The sequence below is a fragment of the Bufo bufo genome, chromosome 3 (genome assembly GCF_905171765.1).
Source record: "Bufo bufo chromosome 3, aBufBuf1.1, whole genome shotgun sequence".
In the NCBI taxonomy this organism is placed as follows: domain Eukaryota; kingdom Metazoa; phylum Chordata; class Amphibia; order Anura; family Bufonidae; genus Bufo; species Bufo bufo.
In genome coordinates this window covers 600,132,682-600,153,333 of record NC_053391.1, presented here as the reverse complement: position 1 = coordinate 600,153,333, position 20,652 = coordinate 600,132,682, and the positions used below count along the sequence as shown (strand labels likewise).

The window sequence follows — 20,652 nt, the reverse complement described above, 5'->3', positions numbered from 1 at the left end:
TGAAATAATAAAGGAACGGCACAACATAGAGCCATAATAATAGATGCTCCAGAATTATTATTACTTGGGGAACGCATGGAGCTATTAAAACAGGCATGTCTGGAATGGTGAAAGGTCCTCTTTAAGAGGACTATAAGTAATAAAAGCTGCACTGTAGGTGGATGCCATAGGCAACATCATTTTTCCTTTAGGACAATTTTATGAATCTCCTCTTATGCCAAACCCAAGTCAAAAACTTATAGCTAGAATGTAAGTGTGCCAGGATGGATATAGGACATCTAGCATATAGGGTACATAAGAGGAAATACGGTACATCTTTGAACTATTTGACGTGAGACTCAAAATCCCGTTGTACAGTAAAAGCCAATAAGCATCTGCTTGACATTCGCACCACGTCCAGGTACAGAGGGCAATGACTAGCTGTAACCCACAACTGGCAGGATGGTTCCACAGTTTGCCTTTTTTTTTTTCATGCTCAGCCATTTTTCACCCATGTGGGAGAGAAGTATACTGAAGTATATGGAGCTGGGGAGGGAGAGAAAGTAGGTTGCAGGTTGAGGGAAGGTGAAACAGCACTGCATTAACACTTTTCCTCCTAGGGAATTACCTGAGAAATTTGTGAATAGCCGCGAGAATGCAGCAAATCTATTTCTATGTAGCCACTGTTGTGCCTCCTGAGGGGTTGATGTAGGCAAGAGGTTCTACAAGAGAAATGCATAAAGAGAGCTCCACAAAACTCCATTCTGTACATTAAGGTAACAAATAAGTAGGGCATTTCCTCTTCTAGAAGACTGTGCTGAACCTGCAATGAGGTCCTTGTGTGTGCCGTCACACCTTCTCGCTACATGTATTATGCAAAATTTGTCCAGCGCTAAAAACTGGTATACATACGCAGAGGTGATCAAACCAAAGCCCCAACGGTGCTCATACTGCACGTGTCCTTAACAAGAGTCTGCTGCAAAGTCTGCAATTATTGTGAAGAGCTCCCTGGAATACGGCCCAGCCTGCTATAACCACCTAGCTGTAAATACTGTAATGTTTCATCAATGGCTGGCTCTGTATAATATGCATATTATTTTATTTAATAAATTTACATAAAAAAACAATTGTGCAATCTAAAAAAAAAGAATTAAAATAATAAATAAAAATAAAAAAACACATACATATGCAGTATGTGTCACGTAATCGCGTATAGTATAGCTATTGCCATCACAATCCCTCTTCTGGTTCCTGTGGATTACGTGACCTATACTGCATATGTAGGTTTTAAAAAAAAATTATTATATATTTTTTTTTAGATTGCACAATTGGTATTTTTTTTATGTGAATTATCTGCTGCAAAGTCGCCTTCAAACTAATCACAATGCCTAGCCCTGAAATCCATCGAGGCCAGGACAGAGTATTCTGCACATGTGCCAAGTTAAGAACTAACAGCGCAGGCGCGGGATTTCAGGGCCAGGTGCATTGACAGTGAGGAAGCATAGCCCTGTCAATCAAATTAGACTGGGAAAGTTGCTTGGAGGAAAAAAAAAATAATTTGAGCAGCTATGGGGCACTGAGCGGCTCAGGGACCACCCTCGGAGCCCTCAAAGCTTAATTTGCCTATGGATTAAAAGATGATTTTCTCCGAACTGCAGTGTCAGACCTGGTAGCAGGTCTACAATATAAGGAGCCAGCCCTACAGGGCATGATGGTTAGTCTGAAAGCAATTTTATATCGGAGACTCTTTTTAAGAACAAATCTATAGACACACATGTACATTAAGTGTATGTGCCTGCTTCTCTTGACACAGCCCTACACGGCAGAGAAAAGGTTAGCACTTCGTCTTACACATCAACAGTACTAGGGAAGAAGACTGGTATTTTCTACATTGAATCTAGGTGTTAGGGTCTCCATGAATGTATATAGGTGACCATACGGTAAGTAGATTTTTGGGTAGGGGGCCTCAACCCATGACGACATTTTAATGGCATTGCGGAAGACCTACTCAGTGGTGACACCAGACAACATAGACCTTTGTGCTTTGGGCATAGGCATGCTATTACAGGCCTCATGTTAAAAGTGAATTGCAACAAAAGTGCAGTGTAACGGGGTGGGCACGTGTACCTTTCAAGGCCTGATCAAACAGAAGTGAGACAAGTACCTGAACGGAGGTCAGTCCTGCACTTACATCAATGATGGGTGCGGGTGGTTCAGGTTGGTCATTTGGAGAACCATTACTGGAAAACAGAAGAAATTATCCTTACATATTAATCAAACGAGACACCATTTTTAGGTAAACTAGCCATACCTGGTATATAGCAGTGCCTCAACACTGCAAGGGTTCCCATCAACCAAAAACCTGCCAAACATGAAGTCCCCTACGGTTTTATTTCTGACCAAAAGCAATCCTTACATTTACTAGAGGATGTGAAGGATTCGCCATAGAGGGAGCTTCCGACTGTATACTTCTGGTATTAATATGGCCAGAAATCATGCTGTGGTACAGCTATGTAGTGTAGGTATAGAGAAGAAATTGTGCTGGGTGGAAGGATTTAAAATGGTGCATCGGCTATAAAGCTGTGAAGATAATACATGTGGCCATAAACATACTGTGGTAAACACGTGACACCTACAAACAGGTCAGGCCTCATTCAGATGGCCATAATGTGGGTGCATGCTGGTGGCTGTATTACAGCTGTAAATCCTAGAATGACCACGGACCTGATGACCCAAACTAACAGCATCACAGGGATCAAGGGTGCTATAAACTCTTGATCCCTTTGTATACCTGCTAGGTTTGGCTCAGCAAGTATGTGCCACAGAGGTGAGCACCGATTGGCTGCAGAAATCACATGTTGTCGATGTGACCTCATCGCTATAACCAGGTTAAAATATATAAATAAATAATAATATTATAAAATATATATATATATATATATATATATATATATATATATATATATATATATATATATACATATATATATATACACACATATACACACACACACACACATTTTAAAAAAAATTCTCTTATTTTATGGCATTGCTTGCCATTGCCCTGTTTTATATTGAAAACAGACAACCCCTTTAAGAATTAAAAGGTTTTCTGAGAACAGAAGACAAATTACTAAATGGTGGAAATGCCATAAAATAACTAAAGAACCGATATTCACCTGATAAACCTGCTTTTGAGCTTACCTTGCTGTAGTCGTTAGCACAAAAGCAGTTTAACCCTGTGAAGTTTAACCCTGTGTGTGACCACTGCAGCCAATCACTAGCCTTAGGCCTGTCTTACAAAGCCGACAGGGTGCACCAACTGGACAAAAACCGCTGTGCGCAGCAGCATTTGTCCGGCTATTACTCGGCATATTTGTTGGATTGTGGCCGGATAACTGTTGGACCCCATTATAGCTAATGGGGCAAGACTGCAGCCTCCAGCAAATATGCCGATCGGCAAACACAAGTATGAAACAAGACTTAGGCTACTTTCACACTTGCGTTCAGGGTTCCGCTTGTGAGTTCCGTTTGAAGGCTCTCACAAGCGGCCCCGAACGGATCCGTACTGCCCCAATGCATTCTGAGCGGATGCGGATCCGCTCAGAATGCATCAGTTTTGCACCGTTTGGCCTCCGTTCCGCTCAGCAGGCGGACACCCGAACGCAGCTTGCAGCGTTTTCGTGTCCGCCTGGCCGTGCGGAGCCAAACGGATCCGTCCAGACTTACAATGCAAGTCAATGGGGACGGATCCGTTTGACGTTGACACCATATGGTGCAATTTCAAACGGATCCGTCCCCCATTGACTTTCAATGTAAAGTCAGGAGTCCCTATTAAAATACCATCGGATCGGAGTTTTCTCCAATCCGATGGTATATTTTAACTTGAAGCGTCCCCATCACCATGGGAATGCCTCTATGTTAGAATATACCATCGGATTTGAGTTAGATCGTGAAACTCAGATCCGACAGTATATTCTAACACAGAGGCGTTCCCATGGTGATGGGGACGCTTCAAGTTAGAATATACTAAAAGAACTGTGTACATGACTGCCCCCTGCTGCAGTCCCCCCTCCCCTGTTTTTAACTCATTGGTGGCCAGACCTCCTCCCCCCCCCCCCCCCCAGTTAAAATCACGTTCCGAATGCCCCATCATTGGTGGCCAGTGCGGCCTCATCTCCCCCCCCCCTAGTTAAAATCACGTTCTGAATCCCCCATCATTGGTGGCCAGTGCGGCCTCACATCTCTTACCTGCGATGTCTGTGACCGGCCGGGCGCTCCTCCTACTGGTAAGTGAAAGGTCTGTGCGGCGCATTGCCTATAGCACAGACCTGTCACTTACCAGTAGGAGGAGCGCCCGGCCGGTCACAGACATCGCAGGTAAGTATAATGCTTCTAAAATTGCTAAGTAACCATGGCAACTAGGACTGCAGTAGCGTCCTGGTTGCCATGGTTACCGATCGGAGCCCCAGCGATTAAACTGGGACTCCGATCGGAACTCTCCACTGCCACCAATGATGGGGGAACGTGATTTTAACTAAGGGGGGGGGGGGAGGAGATGTGAGGCCGCACTGGCCACCAATGATGGAGGATTCGGAACGTGATTTTAACTAAAGGGGGGGGGGGGGGGGGGAAGAGGCGAGGCCGCACTGGCCACCAATGAGTTAAAAATAGGGGGGGGGGGGTCTGCCAGGCAGCAGGGGGCAGTCATGTACACAGTTCTTTTAGTATATTCTAACTTGAAGCGTCCCCATCCCCATGGGAACGCCTCTGTTAGAATATACTGTCGGATCTGAGTTTTCACGAAGTGAAAAATCAGATCTGAAAAAAACTGTTATGCAAACGGTTCCGTTCTGAACGGATGCAATCGTTTGCATTATAGGAGCGGATCTGTCTGTACAGATACCAGACGGATTCGCTCCGAACGCAAGTCTGAAAGTAGCCTTAGCTGTCTCGAGCTGTATACCATCAAGGTCAGTAAAGGGAACCCATCACCATGAAAATGCATACTTAGTAGCAAGTAGTATGTTAGGCTGGGTTCACTTCACGGTTTTCCCCCATCTGTTTAACTTATACAAAAAAGTATATATTAAACGGATGCCTCAGACTGATGCCATACAGTAGCATCCATTCACCATAGAGTACCACTGTAAAAACAGTATACATTGAACAGAGGCATAAAATGTGATATGAACCCACCCTTCTAGAGCAGGAGCTCAGACACCATGTTCATTGTTTAATTGGCTGCAGGGTCATATTGGTAGACTAGCACGTCTTCTCCAACAAGGACCACCAGAGGAGCGGTACTGGAGTGGAGGGGATTTATCAGGCAAGCACAGGTATGTGATTTTAAGCAAATTTACTCCATTAAGAAAGTTTTTTTCTCCAATCTAAAAACCCCTTTCATTTGCAAAGAAAAAGAATCAGGATTTTCTCAGCTCATGAAGAGTTCAGCATTTAGTCTGAAATTACTGGATTCCACGATATGGAGCACAAATCTAGACAAGGAAACAGCCAAATCCCTATATACAGCATAATCCAATTCCAACCAGGTCAAATAATGTTCAATGGGTTTTCCAGGACTTAACTACTAATGATCTATCCTTAGGATAGATCTCCATCATCAGACTGGTGGGGAGCCCGACTCCCAATGGATCAGATGTTTGAAGCGGCCACGGCGCCTCTTCGTAATACACTAATCACCGCGCACCCACTCAGCGGCTCGGCTTCATTTTGCAGCTCAATTCCATTTACTTGCTGAAAAGCCACATGACAAATGGACATGATGTCACAGGTCTATGAAGAGGCTGCAGCACTCAAAGTGCCACAGCCCCTACAAAAAGCTGACTGGCAAGATCGCCGGAAGTCACCCCCCCTAAAGATCTGATTATAAATGACCAATCCTGAGGGTAGATGATTAATATTTAATTCCTGGAAACCCCATTTAAAGTATAGTTTGTATGAATGCAGGAGACCACTTACCCTTCACTAATTGTAAAACTATTGTGTGAACTATTAAATCCGGGGGAAGGAGCATTGGGGACATACGTGATCTCAGGCCACGGTGAGCACTGCAAACAACAAAGATACAAACAATGAAGAAAATTATCACAATTGGAATGATTCTTGTATCAGTTCCTCATGGATTTCAAAATCTCAGTCCAGTCATTTAATAGGAAGCTTCACTGATCACTGATTTCATACAGAAAGTATTTCGGGAATTGTATAACATTTCATTATACAAAAACACTTTTTTGCCCAAACTGTACTAACTTTTAAACCTCTACAACCTTGAAAGGCGTATTCCGGTTGGTCCACAGTATAAAGGGATAACTATTAGATCGGTGGGGGTCCTTCCTATCCGTGGGAACCCCACCATTCACGAGAACGGCCCACACACAAACACAATATAAGCGGAGTGGGCGGTGCGGCATGCGCGTGGCTGCTCTATTCATTTCTACGGGAGTGCCGAAGTACAGCTCTCCTCTATATCCAGAACTCCCATAGAAATTAATAGAGCCTCTGGGCGCAAGGCCAACCGGCTGCTCCGTTTATTTTGGGAGGCTACAGGGCTCTCGTGATTGGTGGGATATTGCGCGCCTGTGTTGATTCGGCGCAGGCGCTCTGAGATGAGGAGGCTCGTCTCCTCAGAACTCCCTCAGTGCGCCTGCGCTGATGACGTCTTCTATTTCGGTGATGTCATCGGCGCAGGCGCACTGAGGGAGTTCTGAGGAGACGAGCCTCCTCATCTCAGAGCGCCTGCGCCGAATCAACACAGGCGCGCGATTTTTGAAATGCAGACATGGGATCCCACCGATCTAATAGTTATCCCCTATCCTGTGGGGAGGGGATAACTTGATATAACTGGAATACCCCTTTAAATTAAAGCTATGCTAAAACTAAAAACTAATGAGAAAAGTAAACACATGATAAGCTTACCCACACTGTTTGTCAGTCTGCAGGATTTTCCAAAAGGCCCTGACACAGTTATGTAAAAAATATTGCAAAGAACAAAGGCGTTCATTTGAGTTCATCCATTTTCAACTGGAAGTAGGGCTGGGCGATGAACAGAATTCATTCAATTAATTTGCCCTTTTAGGGTAAAAACGCACACTCCTATGGTGTCGTTCTGTGTTGCCATCAATAAAAACTACAATTCGCAAAAAACAAGCACTCATATGGCAATAGAATTTATCGCCAGAAGAATACCTAGTAGGCCTGAGGCATAAGCGGTAATAAAAACCTGGCGCAGGTGGACATGATGACATTATCGCGCGCCTGTGACGGGACGCAGTGCAGTGTCGTGTCGTGTGCACACCTGACTCACCATCCTGGCCCGTACCATCTGTGAGTGAGCACCGGGACACAGGTGAGTATTAGCTTTTAACAGTTTTTTTGTGCGCGCTAACTAAGTGGCAGTGTGGGGCAAAATTACTACGTGGGAGGAAATTACTGTGAGGGGCAGTGTGGGGGGAAATTACTGTGAGGGGCAGTGTGGGGGACGTTTCTATTGGGTAGGCAGTGTGGGGGGGGCATTTTTAGTACCAGGACATCATTTTTGGGGACACTATACAGGCATTATTACCTGGAGCACAATATAGGGTGTTATTACTGGGGCACTCTAGGGGGCATTATATTTGCTGTAGACAATATAGGGACATTTGGGGTAATCAAACTGGTGTAAAGTAGAACTGGTAGCCCATAGAAACCAAACAGATTCCACCTTAAATTTTTGACAGCTCCTGTGGAAAATAAAATGTGGAATCTGATTGGTCGATATGGGCAACTAAGCCAGTTCTACTTTACACCAGTTCGGGTCACTATTATTTCAGTAGTATAGTACCTGGGGCATTGGGGAGCACAACAGGCATGGTATTGGGAGTGGCAGCAGGATGACCTTGTCGGGACTCTAGGATGGGGAGGTCGATGGACAAATTGAGAAATCTATCGTGTCTGTGTAACAAACTCTGTAGAGATGAGATGCGGCTGAAAGAATTAGTCATGGTGGTCTGGGTCAAAAGGAGGAGAGGAAGAAAGAGAACGTCGACTAGAGATGTCACTGGATGTAAGAGGTATGTGGTGTTGTATTCTCCTATATGTAGAGCTGGCTCACTACTGTGACCTGCGTCTCATCTTCTCCTCTAAGTCTTTATTATAAACTAGCTGAAGGACCCGGCTTCGCTTGGGTATATTTAATCTATTTAATGTTTGTGTGTGTCGTTAAAAGATAACACTATCCACTATAACAGTGACATCTACAGCAAAAAACAGTGCCCTCCATAGCCCCCCACCCCCACAGTGCCCCGTCCCTTAAAATTGGACCTCCACAGCAGCCCACTCCCTTAACTTTGACCTTTACGGCAGCCTTCCCCTTTAACAGTGACTTTCACAGAATACCACCCCCTTGATCGTGACCTCCACAGGGGCCCGCACCCTTAACAGTGGCATTTACTGGATCAGGGCCTTGTCCTTTTGAACAGCTCACTCTAAGACAGCAGCACTGTACTGTCCGAGAGTGAGCTGCAGGGAGAAAGTCACCCTCGCTCCCACCTCTGCAGGCACCTGACAGAAGTTGATTTTTACCTTTATTTTTTCAATCCCTGTTGGCTGAGGAGTGGAGGGGGCGTGGTCTAACCAGATCAGGGCGTGGCTTAACAGAACATAGAAGTTGATTTTTACCTTCATTTTTTCAATCCCCGCCAACCCAGGACTGGGAGGGGGCGTAGCCTAACCAGATGGAGGGGCGAGTCCTTTTGAACAGCTCACTCTAAGACAGTAGCACAGTACTGTCTGAGTGTGAGCTGCAGGGAAAAAGTCACCCTCCTTTAGTGCTCCAGATGGCGACCAAAATGGTCGCCAATGTGACTTAGAATTTACAAATGGCGACAGGAGATGATAGTTCTCTGACCCGCCACCGAAGTTTTTCTCAGCAGCGCAGTGGAGAAGGAGTCTCTCCCTCCCCCCTGTGCTGCTGCCGCCAATAAGCAGAGACACGGCAGGAGGGGAGGGGCTGTGGCCACTGCTCCACGAATAACAAATAACTGACCTGTCAATACAAATACAGGAGGCGGGTGCTGGAATCACATAGCTAGGACCCGACCTCTATGAGAGGGAGCTGCGATCAGCGGCAGTTAACCCCTCAGGTGCCGCCCTCCCCCTCTTCATTGGCGATTCAGTGGCAGATCGGAGCCCCAGCAGTGTAATCGCGGGGCTCTGATCGGTTACCATGGCAGCCAGGACGCTCCTGAAGCCCTGTCTGCTATAGTAAGCTCCCTGCTGCCGTGTGCACAAAGCCCAGGGCAGCAGGGAGAGTGTGAAGAGCTCTTTTAGGGTGAATAGGACAAGGGTTCCAGCCCCTAAGGGGGCTAATAGTAAGTAAAGAAAATAAACACACACTAAAATATTAAGTTTAAATGCCCCCTTTCCTAATTTTACATATAAAATATATAAACAATAAATAAACATACATATTACATAGCGCTGCGTCCGAAAAGTCCAAACTATTAAAGAATATCTCCTATTAGGTGAACGCCGAATAAAAACCATGCAATTCGCCATTTTTTTGTCACCTTGTCACCCCAAAAAACAGGATAGGACTGTTGTATTATGGGCCGAGCGTTTCATAAAATGCGGAATGCACATGGCTGGAATGCACATGCGTGGTACTGAGTATCGCAATACTTTTTTATGGAGTCGAAACAGAATCAAAATTTTGGTATCGAAACAACCCTACGCCGATCTGATCGGCGTAGCGTTGTCACAATACCAAAATCTTGATTCGGTTTCGATTTGGCGACAAAAAATTTAATTTGGCTCCTACATTTTTCAGTTCAGGAGCCAATGGCTACTAGGTATTTTTTTTTAGTCTGGAGCACTGACCCTCCCTCCCACCCCTGCAGCTGACAGAAGAAGTTGATTTTTACCTTCATTTTTTCAACCCCTGTCGGCTCAGGAGTGGAAGGGGCGTGGCCTAACCAGGTCAGGGCGTGGCTTAGCAGGACCTAGAAGTTGATTTTTACCTTTATTTTTTCAATCTCAGTCGGCGGAGTGGGAGGGGGCGTGGCCTAACCGAATCGGGGGCATGTCCTTTTAAACAGCAGCACTGTGCTGTCTGAGTGGTAGGCTACTTTCACCCTTGCAGTAGAGTGAACCGGCAAGCAGATCCGTCACGGCGAAATGTATGCCAACTGATGGCATTTGTAAGGCTACTTTCACACTGCCGTTTCAGGGTCCGCCTGTGAGATTCGTTTCAAGGCTCTCACAAGCGGCCCCAAACGGATCAGTTTAGCCCCAATGCATTCTGAATGGATGTGGATCCATTCAAAATGCATCAGTTTGGCTCCGTTCCGCCTCCACTCCGCTCTGGAGGCGGACACCAAAACGCTGCTTGCAGCGTTTGTGTCCGCCTGGCGGTGCGGAGCCATATGGATCTGTCCTGACTTACAATGTAAGTCAACGGGGACGGATCCGTCTACATTGACACAATATTGGTGCAATTGTAAACGGATCCGTCCCCCATTGACTTTCAATGTAAAGTCAGGACGGATCCGTTTGACTTACACTTAGACTTTTTTTTGACTAAGTGTATGCAGACGGATCCGTACTGAACGGATACCATTGTTAGCATTTATAGGTGCGGATCCATCTGTGCAGATACCAGACTGATTCCGCACCTAGCGCAGGTGTGAAAGTAGCCTAAGACTGATCAGGATTCTGATTACACGTATTTTGCGCCCAATAATACGCACCGGCCCATAAGACGCACCTAGGTTTTTGAGGAGGAAAATAAGAAAAAAATATTTTTAACCAGAAGGTGTGGCTTTTGAACTAATGGTGGTTGTTGGGGGTGGGATATGTGGATGGCACTGTTATGATGGGGGGGGGGGGGGCTGATCTGTGGATGGCACTGTTATGGGGGGGGGCTGATCTGTGGATGGCACTGTTATGGGGGGGGGGCTGATCTGTGGATGGCACTGTTATGGGGGGGGGGGGGGCGGATCTGTCGATGCCACTGTTATGGGGGGGGCGGATCTGTGGATGCCACTGTTATGGGGGGGCGGATCTGTGGATGCCACTGTTATGGGGGGGGGCGGATCTGTGGATGCCACTGTTATGGGGGGGCGGATCTGTGGATGCCACTGTTATGGGGGGGCGGATCTGTGGATGCCACTGTTATGGGGGGGCGGATCTGTGGATGCCACTGTTATGGGGGGGCGGATCTGTGGATGCCACTGTTATGGGGGGGCGGATCTGTGGATGCCACTGTTATGGGGGGGCGGATCTGTGGATGCCACTGTTATGGGGGGGCGGATCTGTGGATGCCACTGTTATGGGGGGGCGGATCTGTGGATGCCACTGTTATGGGGGGGCGGATCTGTGGATGCCACTGTTATGGGGGGGCGGATCTGTGGATGCCACTGTTATGGGGGGGCGGATCTGTGGATGCCACTGTTATGGGGGGGCGGATCTGTGGATGCCACTGTTATGGGGGGGCGGATCTGTGGATGCCACTGTTATGGGGGGGCGGATCTGTGGATGCCACTGTTATGGGGGGGCGGATCTGTGGATGCCACTGTTATGGGGGGGCGGATCTGTGGATGCCACTGTTATGGGGGGGCGGATCTGTGGATGCCACTGTTATGGGGGGGCGGATCTGTGGATGCCACTGTTATGGGGGGGCGGATCTGTGGATGCCACTGTTATGGGGGGGCGGATCTGTGGATGCCACTGTTATGGGGGGGGCGGATCTGTGGATGCCACTGTTATGGGGGGGCGGATCTGTGGATGCCACTGTTATGGGGGGGCGGATCTGTGGATGCCACTGTTATGGGGGGGCGGATCTGTGGATGCCACTGTTATGGGGGGGCGGATCTGTGGATGCCACTGTTATGGGGGGGCGGATCTGTGGATGCCACTGTTATGGGGGGGCGGATCTGTGGATGCCACTGTTATGGGGGGGCGGATCTGTGGATGCCACTGTTATGGGGGGGCGGATCTGTGGATGCCACTGTTATGGGGGGGGCGGATCTGTGGATGCCACTGTTATGGGGGGGCGGATCTGTGGATGCCACTGTTATGGGGGGGCGGATCTGTGGATGCCACTGTTATGGGGGGGCGGATCTGTGGATGCCACTGTTATGGGGGGGCGGATCTGTGGATGCCACTGTTATGGGGGGGCGGATCTGTGGATGCCACTGTTATGGGGGGGCGGATCTGTGGATGCCACTGTTATGGGGGGGCGGATCTGTGGATGCCACTGTTATGGGGGGGCGGATCTGTGGATGCCACTGTTATGGGGGGCGGATCTGTGGATGCCACTGTTATGGGGGGCGGATCTGTGGATGCCACTGTTATGGGGGGCGGATCTGTGGATGCCACTGTTATGGGGGGCGGATCTGTGGATGCCACTGTTATGGGGGGCGGATCTGTGGATGCCACTGTTATGGGGGGGCGGATCTGTGGATGCCACTGTTATGGGGGGGCGGATCTGTGGATGCCACTGTTATGGGGGGGCGGATCTGTGGATGCCACTGTCATGGGGGGGGTGGATCTGTGGATGCCACTGTCATGGGGGGGGTGGATCTGTGGATGCCACTGTCATGGGGGGGGTGGATCTGTGGATGCCACTGTTATGGGGGGGGGTGGATCTGTGGATGCCACTGTTATGGGGGGGGGGTGGATCTGTGGATGGCACTGTTATGGGGGGGGGGTGGATCTGTGGATGGCACTGTTATGGGGGGGGGGGTGGATCTGTGGATGCCACTGTTATGGGGGGGGGTGGATCTGTGGATGGCACTGTTATGGGGGGGGGGGTGGATCTGTGGATGGCACTGTTATGGGGGGGGGGGGGTGGATCTGTGGATGGCACTGCTATATATGTGTCACCCACAGATCCCCCACCCCATAATAGTGGCATCCACAGATGCCCTAATATACCGGAGCTAAATCTGTGGGAGGGGCCGGTTGCATGCGGCGGGGCCAGTGCGGTCACTGTACTCCAACCCCACCGCTCACTCACTGCTTTATTGCCTAAACCTCATATAATAACTTTAATTGAAGTTCCGATCCCCAGCCCCATCTGTACTACTTACTAAATGTCCTGTAGCAGGCAGAGCAGGGCGGGCGGCCAGCTGTAACTCACTGATGTCACGTGCCTGCGCCGCCTACTTTATGAATGAAGTAGTGAGTTGCGGCCAACCGGCCGCCCTGCTCTGCCTGCTACAGGACATTTAGTAAGTAGTACAGATGGGGCTGGGGATCGGAACTTCAATTAAAGTTATTATTATTATAAAAGGTTTAGGCATTAAGAAAGTGAGTGAGTGGCAGGGCCGGAGTACAGTGACCGCACCGGCCCCGCTGCATTTGCATGACACCGGCCCCCCCTCCCTCCCGCTGATACATCGCAGTCTGCGATGCTGCAGCATCGCAGACTGTGATGTAAAATGTCAGCAATCATCCCATAAGACGCAGGGGCATTTTTCCCCCACTTTTGGGGGGGAGGGCATCTTATGAGGTGAAAAATACGGTAGTCCTAAAAATACCTGATCAGTCAGAAAAATGCATTGAAATGCCGGATCCGTCTTTCCGGTGTCATCCGTCATTTTTTTTCCACTTTTTTTTTCGGTCTGCGCAAGGACGGATCCGGCATTCCGGCACCAATACATTCCTATGGAAAAAAATGCTGGATCCGGCATTCAGGCAAGTCTTCAGTTTTCTTGGCCGGAGATAAAACCGTAGCATGCTGCGGTTTTATCTTTTGCCTGAACAGTCAAAGAGACTGAAGACATCCTGATGCATCCTGAACGGAATTGCTCTCCATTCAGAATGCATGGGGATTAAACTGTTCAGTTCTTTTCCGGTATAGAGCCCCTGTGACGGAACTCTATGCCGGAAAAGAAAAACGCAAGTGTGAAAGTACCCTAAGCTGCAGGGAGAAAGTCACCCTCCCTTCCATCCCTGCAGCTCACAGAAAAGTTGATTTTTACTTTTTTTTTTTCAACCAACGTCAACTCAGGAGTGGGATCGGCCTAACTGGATCAGGGGTGTGACTTATATCTGGGGGCAGGGTTTTAAGTCTTTTGGGGGTGGACACATTGTGGCAGGGGGCGTGTCTGGGCTCCTTCCTGCAAGAGCGACGCCCATCTGGGCACCTTACTGGCTCATTTGCATACCAAATAAACTGGATTTTCAGAGGATAAAAACATCTATTGCTGGAACAAAGGCACATCTTGAAATAAGGTATTAAGTGCTATTAGGCCATGGCTTTACTTCAATAGCAATTATCCTTGTGACAGATTTCCTTTAAAGCTCTCCTACAGCAGTGAAGATAAATGGCTGGGTTGTTATGGAAACCTGGAGTAAGACTGTATGTGGAGACTGAAGGACCTGAGAGCTTCTATTGGCTGATAAGGGTCATGTAACCAGGCTTCTATTGGCTAATGCATTTATTTATTTTTAATATCTCCGGAACGGAACGTCCTAGAGAGCTGAGACCCGGTCGAAAACCTTCCCGGACACCTGATGTACCTGTGTGCCAAATTTTGTGATTGTAAATGTGACTGTGCGGATTCCTTTAGCGGACATACACACACACACATACTCTCAGCTTTATATTTTAGAATATATTTACGGTATTTTAAATTTGGCAACTAAAAATACAATTTAGCTGCTACATTTTTCAGTTTAGGAGCCGTTGGCTCCTGGGTATTTTTTCTTAGTCTGCAGCACTGTGCATGGCGACCCTGGCTGCTACAAACATCACATGACCAAACTGAATGGGGTTGCGGCGTGGATCACAAGTTGCCACGACCACATAATCACAAAAAATCCAGCATTTCTTTTTTTTTTTTTACGATTCTGAGGTTGCAGTCATGGCAACTTGCAAATGACAGTGTGACCCCATTCAGTTCAGTGCACTGCTACACCGCAATCTTCAGTTGTGTGATGGGTGTCATGGCCAAGATCGCCATGTACCCTCAACCATAGAATAAGTCTTTATTTCTTAGTTTTGACTGTAATATGAGTAAATGGGATTAAAGGATATCAAGGAAGGAACTGCTGGGATTTTATGTGCATATTTTTTATGTTTAGCGTTACCTCTTTCACCTCACAAAATAATAAAGGTGAGCAGAGATCCTCCCAGGTAAGTAGTGTGTTTTCGTGACCTTCACGCATGCCCAAAACTTTTGGCTCATACAATTATCATTAATATTCCATAACACAGTCTTTGGTTGCTGACCAGCAAAGATCACCAAGATTAAAATCGAAAGGCACAGTGGCATTAATCTGTATTACTGTGTCAGGATTTTTTTTTTTTTACTAAACCAGTCAATTACCTCTGTTAAAATGGTGGTCTCATAGGAGGGCTGATATTTCTCCTTCTCTTGTGGCGTTCGCTTTTCCATCTTTTCTCTGTCCGTTTTCTGCTTTCGGTCTGCTCCTTTAGGCTACAAGAGTAGAGAAACCATTTAATAACATTCAAACAGGAATATAAAAAAAATAAAAAAATAAAAATCACATTAAACCTGATAAAGGGTTGTTCCGATGGGGAGATGGTCATTGACGTTCTAAATAGGCAGGTCCCAATACCCATTATTAATTGACAAGTGAAGGGAAGAAGTAGTGTCCCACAGACACTTACACAATCGGATCTGGCATATGCTGGACACTGCTGGCCTCACATGAATCCCATTCACTATAATAGGGTCCATCAGGTTTCCAGAATGAATATCGGCATTTTGCTGGATGAAATACTGCTGTGTGATTCGGTCCTTTTTTATTGCCCGATTCTACAACTGAACGGCCACTGCGGATTTGCACCTAACCTAAATAATAACAAGGTATCTGAGATGGCAAAGGAAGATGTAGATTTACATGGAAGATTTCCTCTAATCTGGTATTCTAACAGTGCACAGACTTGGGACTCAAAGCTCAGGGATGGGTGTGTAGCTGGGGTGTCTCCCTGGGAAGTCAGTGGCTGCCATGTAGCCGCTAAACCCCAACACACACTACGGTCAATTTAACAAGACGCCAATTTGCCTATTTGTATATTTTAGGAGTGTGGGAGGAAACTAGGGTTGGGCGATCATATAAACTATATACGATAATATCATCATCAATTCAGCCGACTATATGGATTTTAGTTATATCGCCATATCGCGATAGATAACCACGGAGCGGTAGTGAATTGAAGAAGCTTCTCACCGCTCCGTGGCCTCCCGACTCTGAACTGCACTGCAGGGCCTTGCATTCACAGATCTTCAGCGCGCTGGCTGACACTGTGTGACGTCAGGTCCCTCCCAATGCATGCTTAGAAGAAGACGCGACCCGTCTCCTGCGGACTCCATCAGCCAGCCGTGCAGGAAAAGTAAGTAGCAGGGACCCGAATCTACCGGGGGTGGTAGCTGATGGTGCCGGCTGGGGGACATTATGATGGTGGCAATGGCATGGGACTGATGGTGCTGGCTGTGGGACATTATGATGGTGGCAATGGCATGGGACTGATGGTGCTGGCTGTGGGACATTATGATGGTGGCAATGGCATGGGACTGATGGTGCTGGCTGTGGGACATTATGATGGTGGCAATGGCATGGGACTGATGGTGCTGGCTGTGGGACATTATGATGGTGGCAATGGCATGGGACTAATGGCGTTTTGTAATTTGTATACATACAAAAGAAAATAATATATCGCACATGCTTCAAATTATATTGTGATATAGATTTTAGGCCATATCACCCAGCCCTAGAAGAAACCCACCCAAACACAAGGAGAACATACAAACTCCATGCAGATGTTATCCCCGATCGGATTCGAACTTGGGACTCCATTGCTGCAGGGCACCAGTTCTAAAAACTGAGCCACCGTGCTGTAGAGAGAACCAATTATAAGATGACTCTGGCTAACAAACAAGCGATAATGACATGTTTTAGTAAAGCTGAGAGGAAGGCACTGTGTGTGACCGGCCTTAGAGGTTTGATCAGATGTTATGGATGTTTTAATGAAATGACGTTTTATACAGACTTCCCAAAGTCTGAGTGCAGAATATACTATCTTACCACATCCAAGTAAGGCTACTTTCACACTTGCGTTGTTGGTTTCCGTTCAGGATGCATCAGCACGTCTTCCGTTCAGTCATCATACCGTTTTGTGACCATACACAAAACCGCTCCAAGCTACGGTTTTGTGACAATTTATCAGTTTTTTTATGTAGCGTAAAAAAAATGACCCGTCACCCATTGACTTTCAATGTATTTAGTGACGTATCAGATTTTTTCCCCATTTTGATTTTACAAAACCGCATCCTAACGGAACAGATACACCCTGATGTGCAAAATCAAAACGGGTCCATTTAATTCCTGTATTGAGATCCTCTGCCGGATCCCATTACCTGAATTAACAATGCATGTGTGAAAGTAACTGCTATTTTCTTTTTTATGAAAAATGGAATTATCTTGAAAATTTAATAATCCAGAGTATATATAATGATGGGGGTCTGTGCACTGACTTTTGTGGAGTTTTTAGGTATTTTTATTACTCATTTGCCGGTGCCCACATTTGCCCCGCCACATAGGAAACGGTAAAGCAGCTGAACGGTTAAACCATTTCCAAAGCAGGTTCACGGTTCAATGTTATGATCTCTAAAGCAGCTAAGTGAACACACACGCTGTACATTAATAACTGCAGGCATGCTTAATGAATTTGTCAAGGAACTGCTAACATTGTCCTTTACCCAAGGTCACTGAAGCCCTCAGGGACAGAAATATCTTGGTCACAATCTTAAGACAAACATGCAAAAAGTTCTTAAAGCAACAAGGGGGTCATTTATTAACGCTGGATTCCCACCTGAGCGTACTGGATGGAGCGCTTTGTATGCGCGATTCTACGGGCGTCTCACATAAGCGGCTCCTGTGCAAGCGAACGCCCATTGTCGCGCGTTCCCGGAAGTCTATGTACGGGAACACGCGACACTAAAACGCTCAGATGAGAACCATTCCCATAGGGAATCATTGGTTCTTGCCTGTTGAGCGTTTTACAGCGCGTAGGAACGCGCTGTAAAACACTCAGGTGTGAACCCAGCCTAAGACTGCGTTTTAGACGCTGGTCTTAATCCTCCCTATATATGGTGTCGGATCCAGCGAAGTTATAAAGAGGTGCCGGCTCACCCCCGAGTCTAAATGTAAGGCAGCTTCCTTGCTGGCTTACATTTAGACCAAATGCTGAATGAAACGGGCCTGAAATACTCCTAATATGGGCGCATTTCAGAATAATAAATGACCCCCAAAGTATTTGTATTAGGCATACAGCCTTTCTGCGAGTCTGAAGTGAAGAAACAGACGACTCCTTAAAGAGAAGGTGTCGTCTATTTTTTTTTTCTGCCAGTTAAAACCAGATCATAACATATCCTTTGTTTCCAATCTGTTTTATTTTCTGATTGCATATGTATTTATTCTATTTCCTGAACATAATTATGGGGGAGGCCATCTTGCCCGAGTTGTTCTTAACAGCATTTAGAAAGCACTGAGATCCATTCAGGGATCTCACAAGCGGTCCAAAACAGATCAGTTTTTGCCCTAATGGATTCTGAATGGAAAAGGATCTGCTCAGAAAAAAAAAGAAGACCGGATCCGTTTTTCCGGATGACACCATAAAGACGGATCCAGCATTTCAATGCATTTGTAAGACGGATCAGGATCCTGATCAGTCTTACAAATGCCATCAGTTGGCATACGTTTTGACGGATCCGGCAGGCAGTTCCGTCGACGGAACTGCTTGCCGGATCACTGCCGAAAGTATGAAAGTACCCCAACCGTCATATGGTATATTGTTTTTAAGTTGGTGGTTTATTATAGCTAGGCATGTATCACAAGATCTGTAATTACCTGATAATAACAGCTTTCATTAAAGGGGTTATCCCATCTTAGACAATGGGGGCATATCGCTAGGATATGCCCCCATTTTCTGATAGGTGCGGGTCCTACCTCTGGGACCCGCACCTACAAGGAGAACTGAGTGAAGAAACTTGAGGGCGCACTGCGCTGGCTCGGCTATTTCCGTCGGCCCCATAGAAATGAATGGGAGCGGTGGCCACGCAAGCGCGGTGCGCTCCCATTCACTTCAATAGGAGAGGCGGGGCGCTGCGCCTGGTGGTCGACGGACCCCGGGAAACCCGGGGTCCTCCAGCCACAACTATCAGACAATGGGGGCATATCCTAGCGATATTCCCCCATTGTCTAAGATGGGATAACCCCTTTAATGTCCCCTGCCCCTATTCATTGCTCCCTTAAAAGACTGTTGCTATGGGGGGGGCGTGGCCTGAGAGCGCATGGAGTAGGTCGCACCGCACATAGCTCCTGCAGATATCCTGATTTTCGAGTGGTAGCAACCCCCTGAATCGCTGATCCTTCCTTACCTGGTGGTTGAGAGGTGACAGGAGGGTGCGGTGGTAAATTTCTGAGCTCCGACATGCCGAGGAAGTCCGGTAAAGGGCCGCGATCCGACAGGCCAGAGGTGAGCCGGCATGGCGCCGAGGAAGAAGAGGGGCCGGCCTTACAGCCCAAGCTGAGCCAGACTGCAGCCACAAAGCTGAGCAGGTTTGCTCGCACAGATAGCGATGTGTGAGATTGGGCCGAGGGAAAGGAGACGGACGCTCATACCTCCTCTGAACAGGAGGATGGATCCATCGATGGGGAGGCCCTGGATGCGGTGAATTGGCCGCCATTAACCCCTGCACGGCCGGCAAAAGACGCGGTAGGCCCTAAAGCTGTGGTCAATGCAGAGCCTACTTTAAAAGATATCATGGCTGCTGTGGCCAGCTGTAACAGCACACTGAAGGTGCTTACAGTGCAAGTTGGTAGCCTGAGGTCGGATGTGTCTTTAATTAGGCATGACCTACACAAAATTTCTGAGCGCACCTCTGAATTGGAGAAGAGGGTGTCCACCATAGAGGACGTTATTCAGCCTTTGCAAATGGCGGCAAAAACAACTGCTAAAGATATAGCTGCTTTATACGCCAAAACAGATGATCTGGAGAACAGGTCCAGAAGGAATAACCTGCGGATTGTGGGTATGCCAGAGAAGACGGAGGGGGATAATGCCACAGAGTTTGTGGAAAAATGGTTGCATCAACTATTTCATGAGAAAGGTCTATCTTCCCTATATGCGGTGGAGCGGGCGCACAGAGTCCCCATGCGGCCGCTTCCGCCTGGCAGACCTCCCCGTCCTATACTGGCGAAGATCCTGCATTTTAAAGACCGGGACACTATCCTGCGGCAATCAAGGGACAATGAGGAGATGGTCCTGAATGGGGTTAAAGTGTCCATATTTCCGGATTATTCCAACGAAGTGCAGCGGAGGAGAAGTAGATTTATGGATATAAAGAAAAGGCTGAGAGCTCTACAAGTCCAGTACGCTATGCTGTTTCCTGCTAAACTGCGTGTGGTGGCATTGGGATCCACCAGATTTTTTTGAAGATCCGGAGGAGGCGGCGCAGTGGCTGGACGTCCACGAGCGACAATTGAGAAGTGGAGCCCTGGACACTTGAAGGAGGCAGATATATGGTTTCATTTGTTCACTTTATATATGCATTTGCACTCTAGGGTTGCTTTAAATGTTGCACCAGTTAAGGAGTGTATTATGTAATGCTACCACATGGTAGATCCTGAGGAGGGAGC

The 20,652-nt window shown here is 47.3% G+C and overlaps 1 protein-coding gene across 1 annotated transcript in view; it reads right to left on the bottom strand.

Moving 5' to 3' along the window:
• TFCP2 (transcription factor CP2) overlaps window positions 1–20,652 on the bottom strand; it is an 87,792-nt gene that overhangs the window by 20,755 nt on the left and 46,385 nt on the right. The window contains exons 7-10 of the mRNA XM_040425923.1: window positions 15,315–15,425; window positions 5,962–6,050; window positions 2,144–2,219; window positions 608–701 (exon numbers count right to left, since the gene is read on the bottom strand). Coding sequence (XP_040281857.1) covers window positions 608–701; window positions 2,144–2,219; window positions 5,962–6,050; window positions 15,315–15,425 — 370 coding nt within the window. The remainder of the gene's footprint in view (window positions 1–607; window positions 702–2,143; window positions 2,220–5,961; window positions 6,051–15,314; window positions 15,426–20,652) is intronic.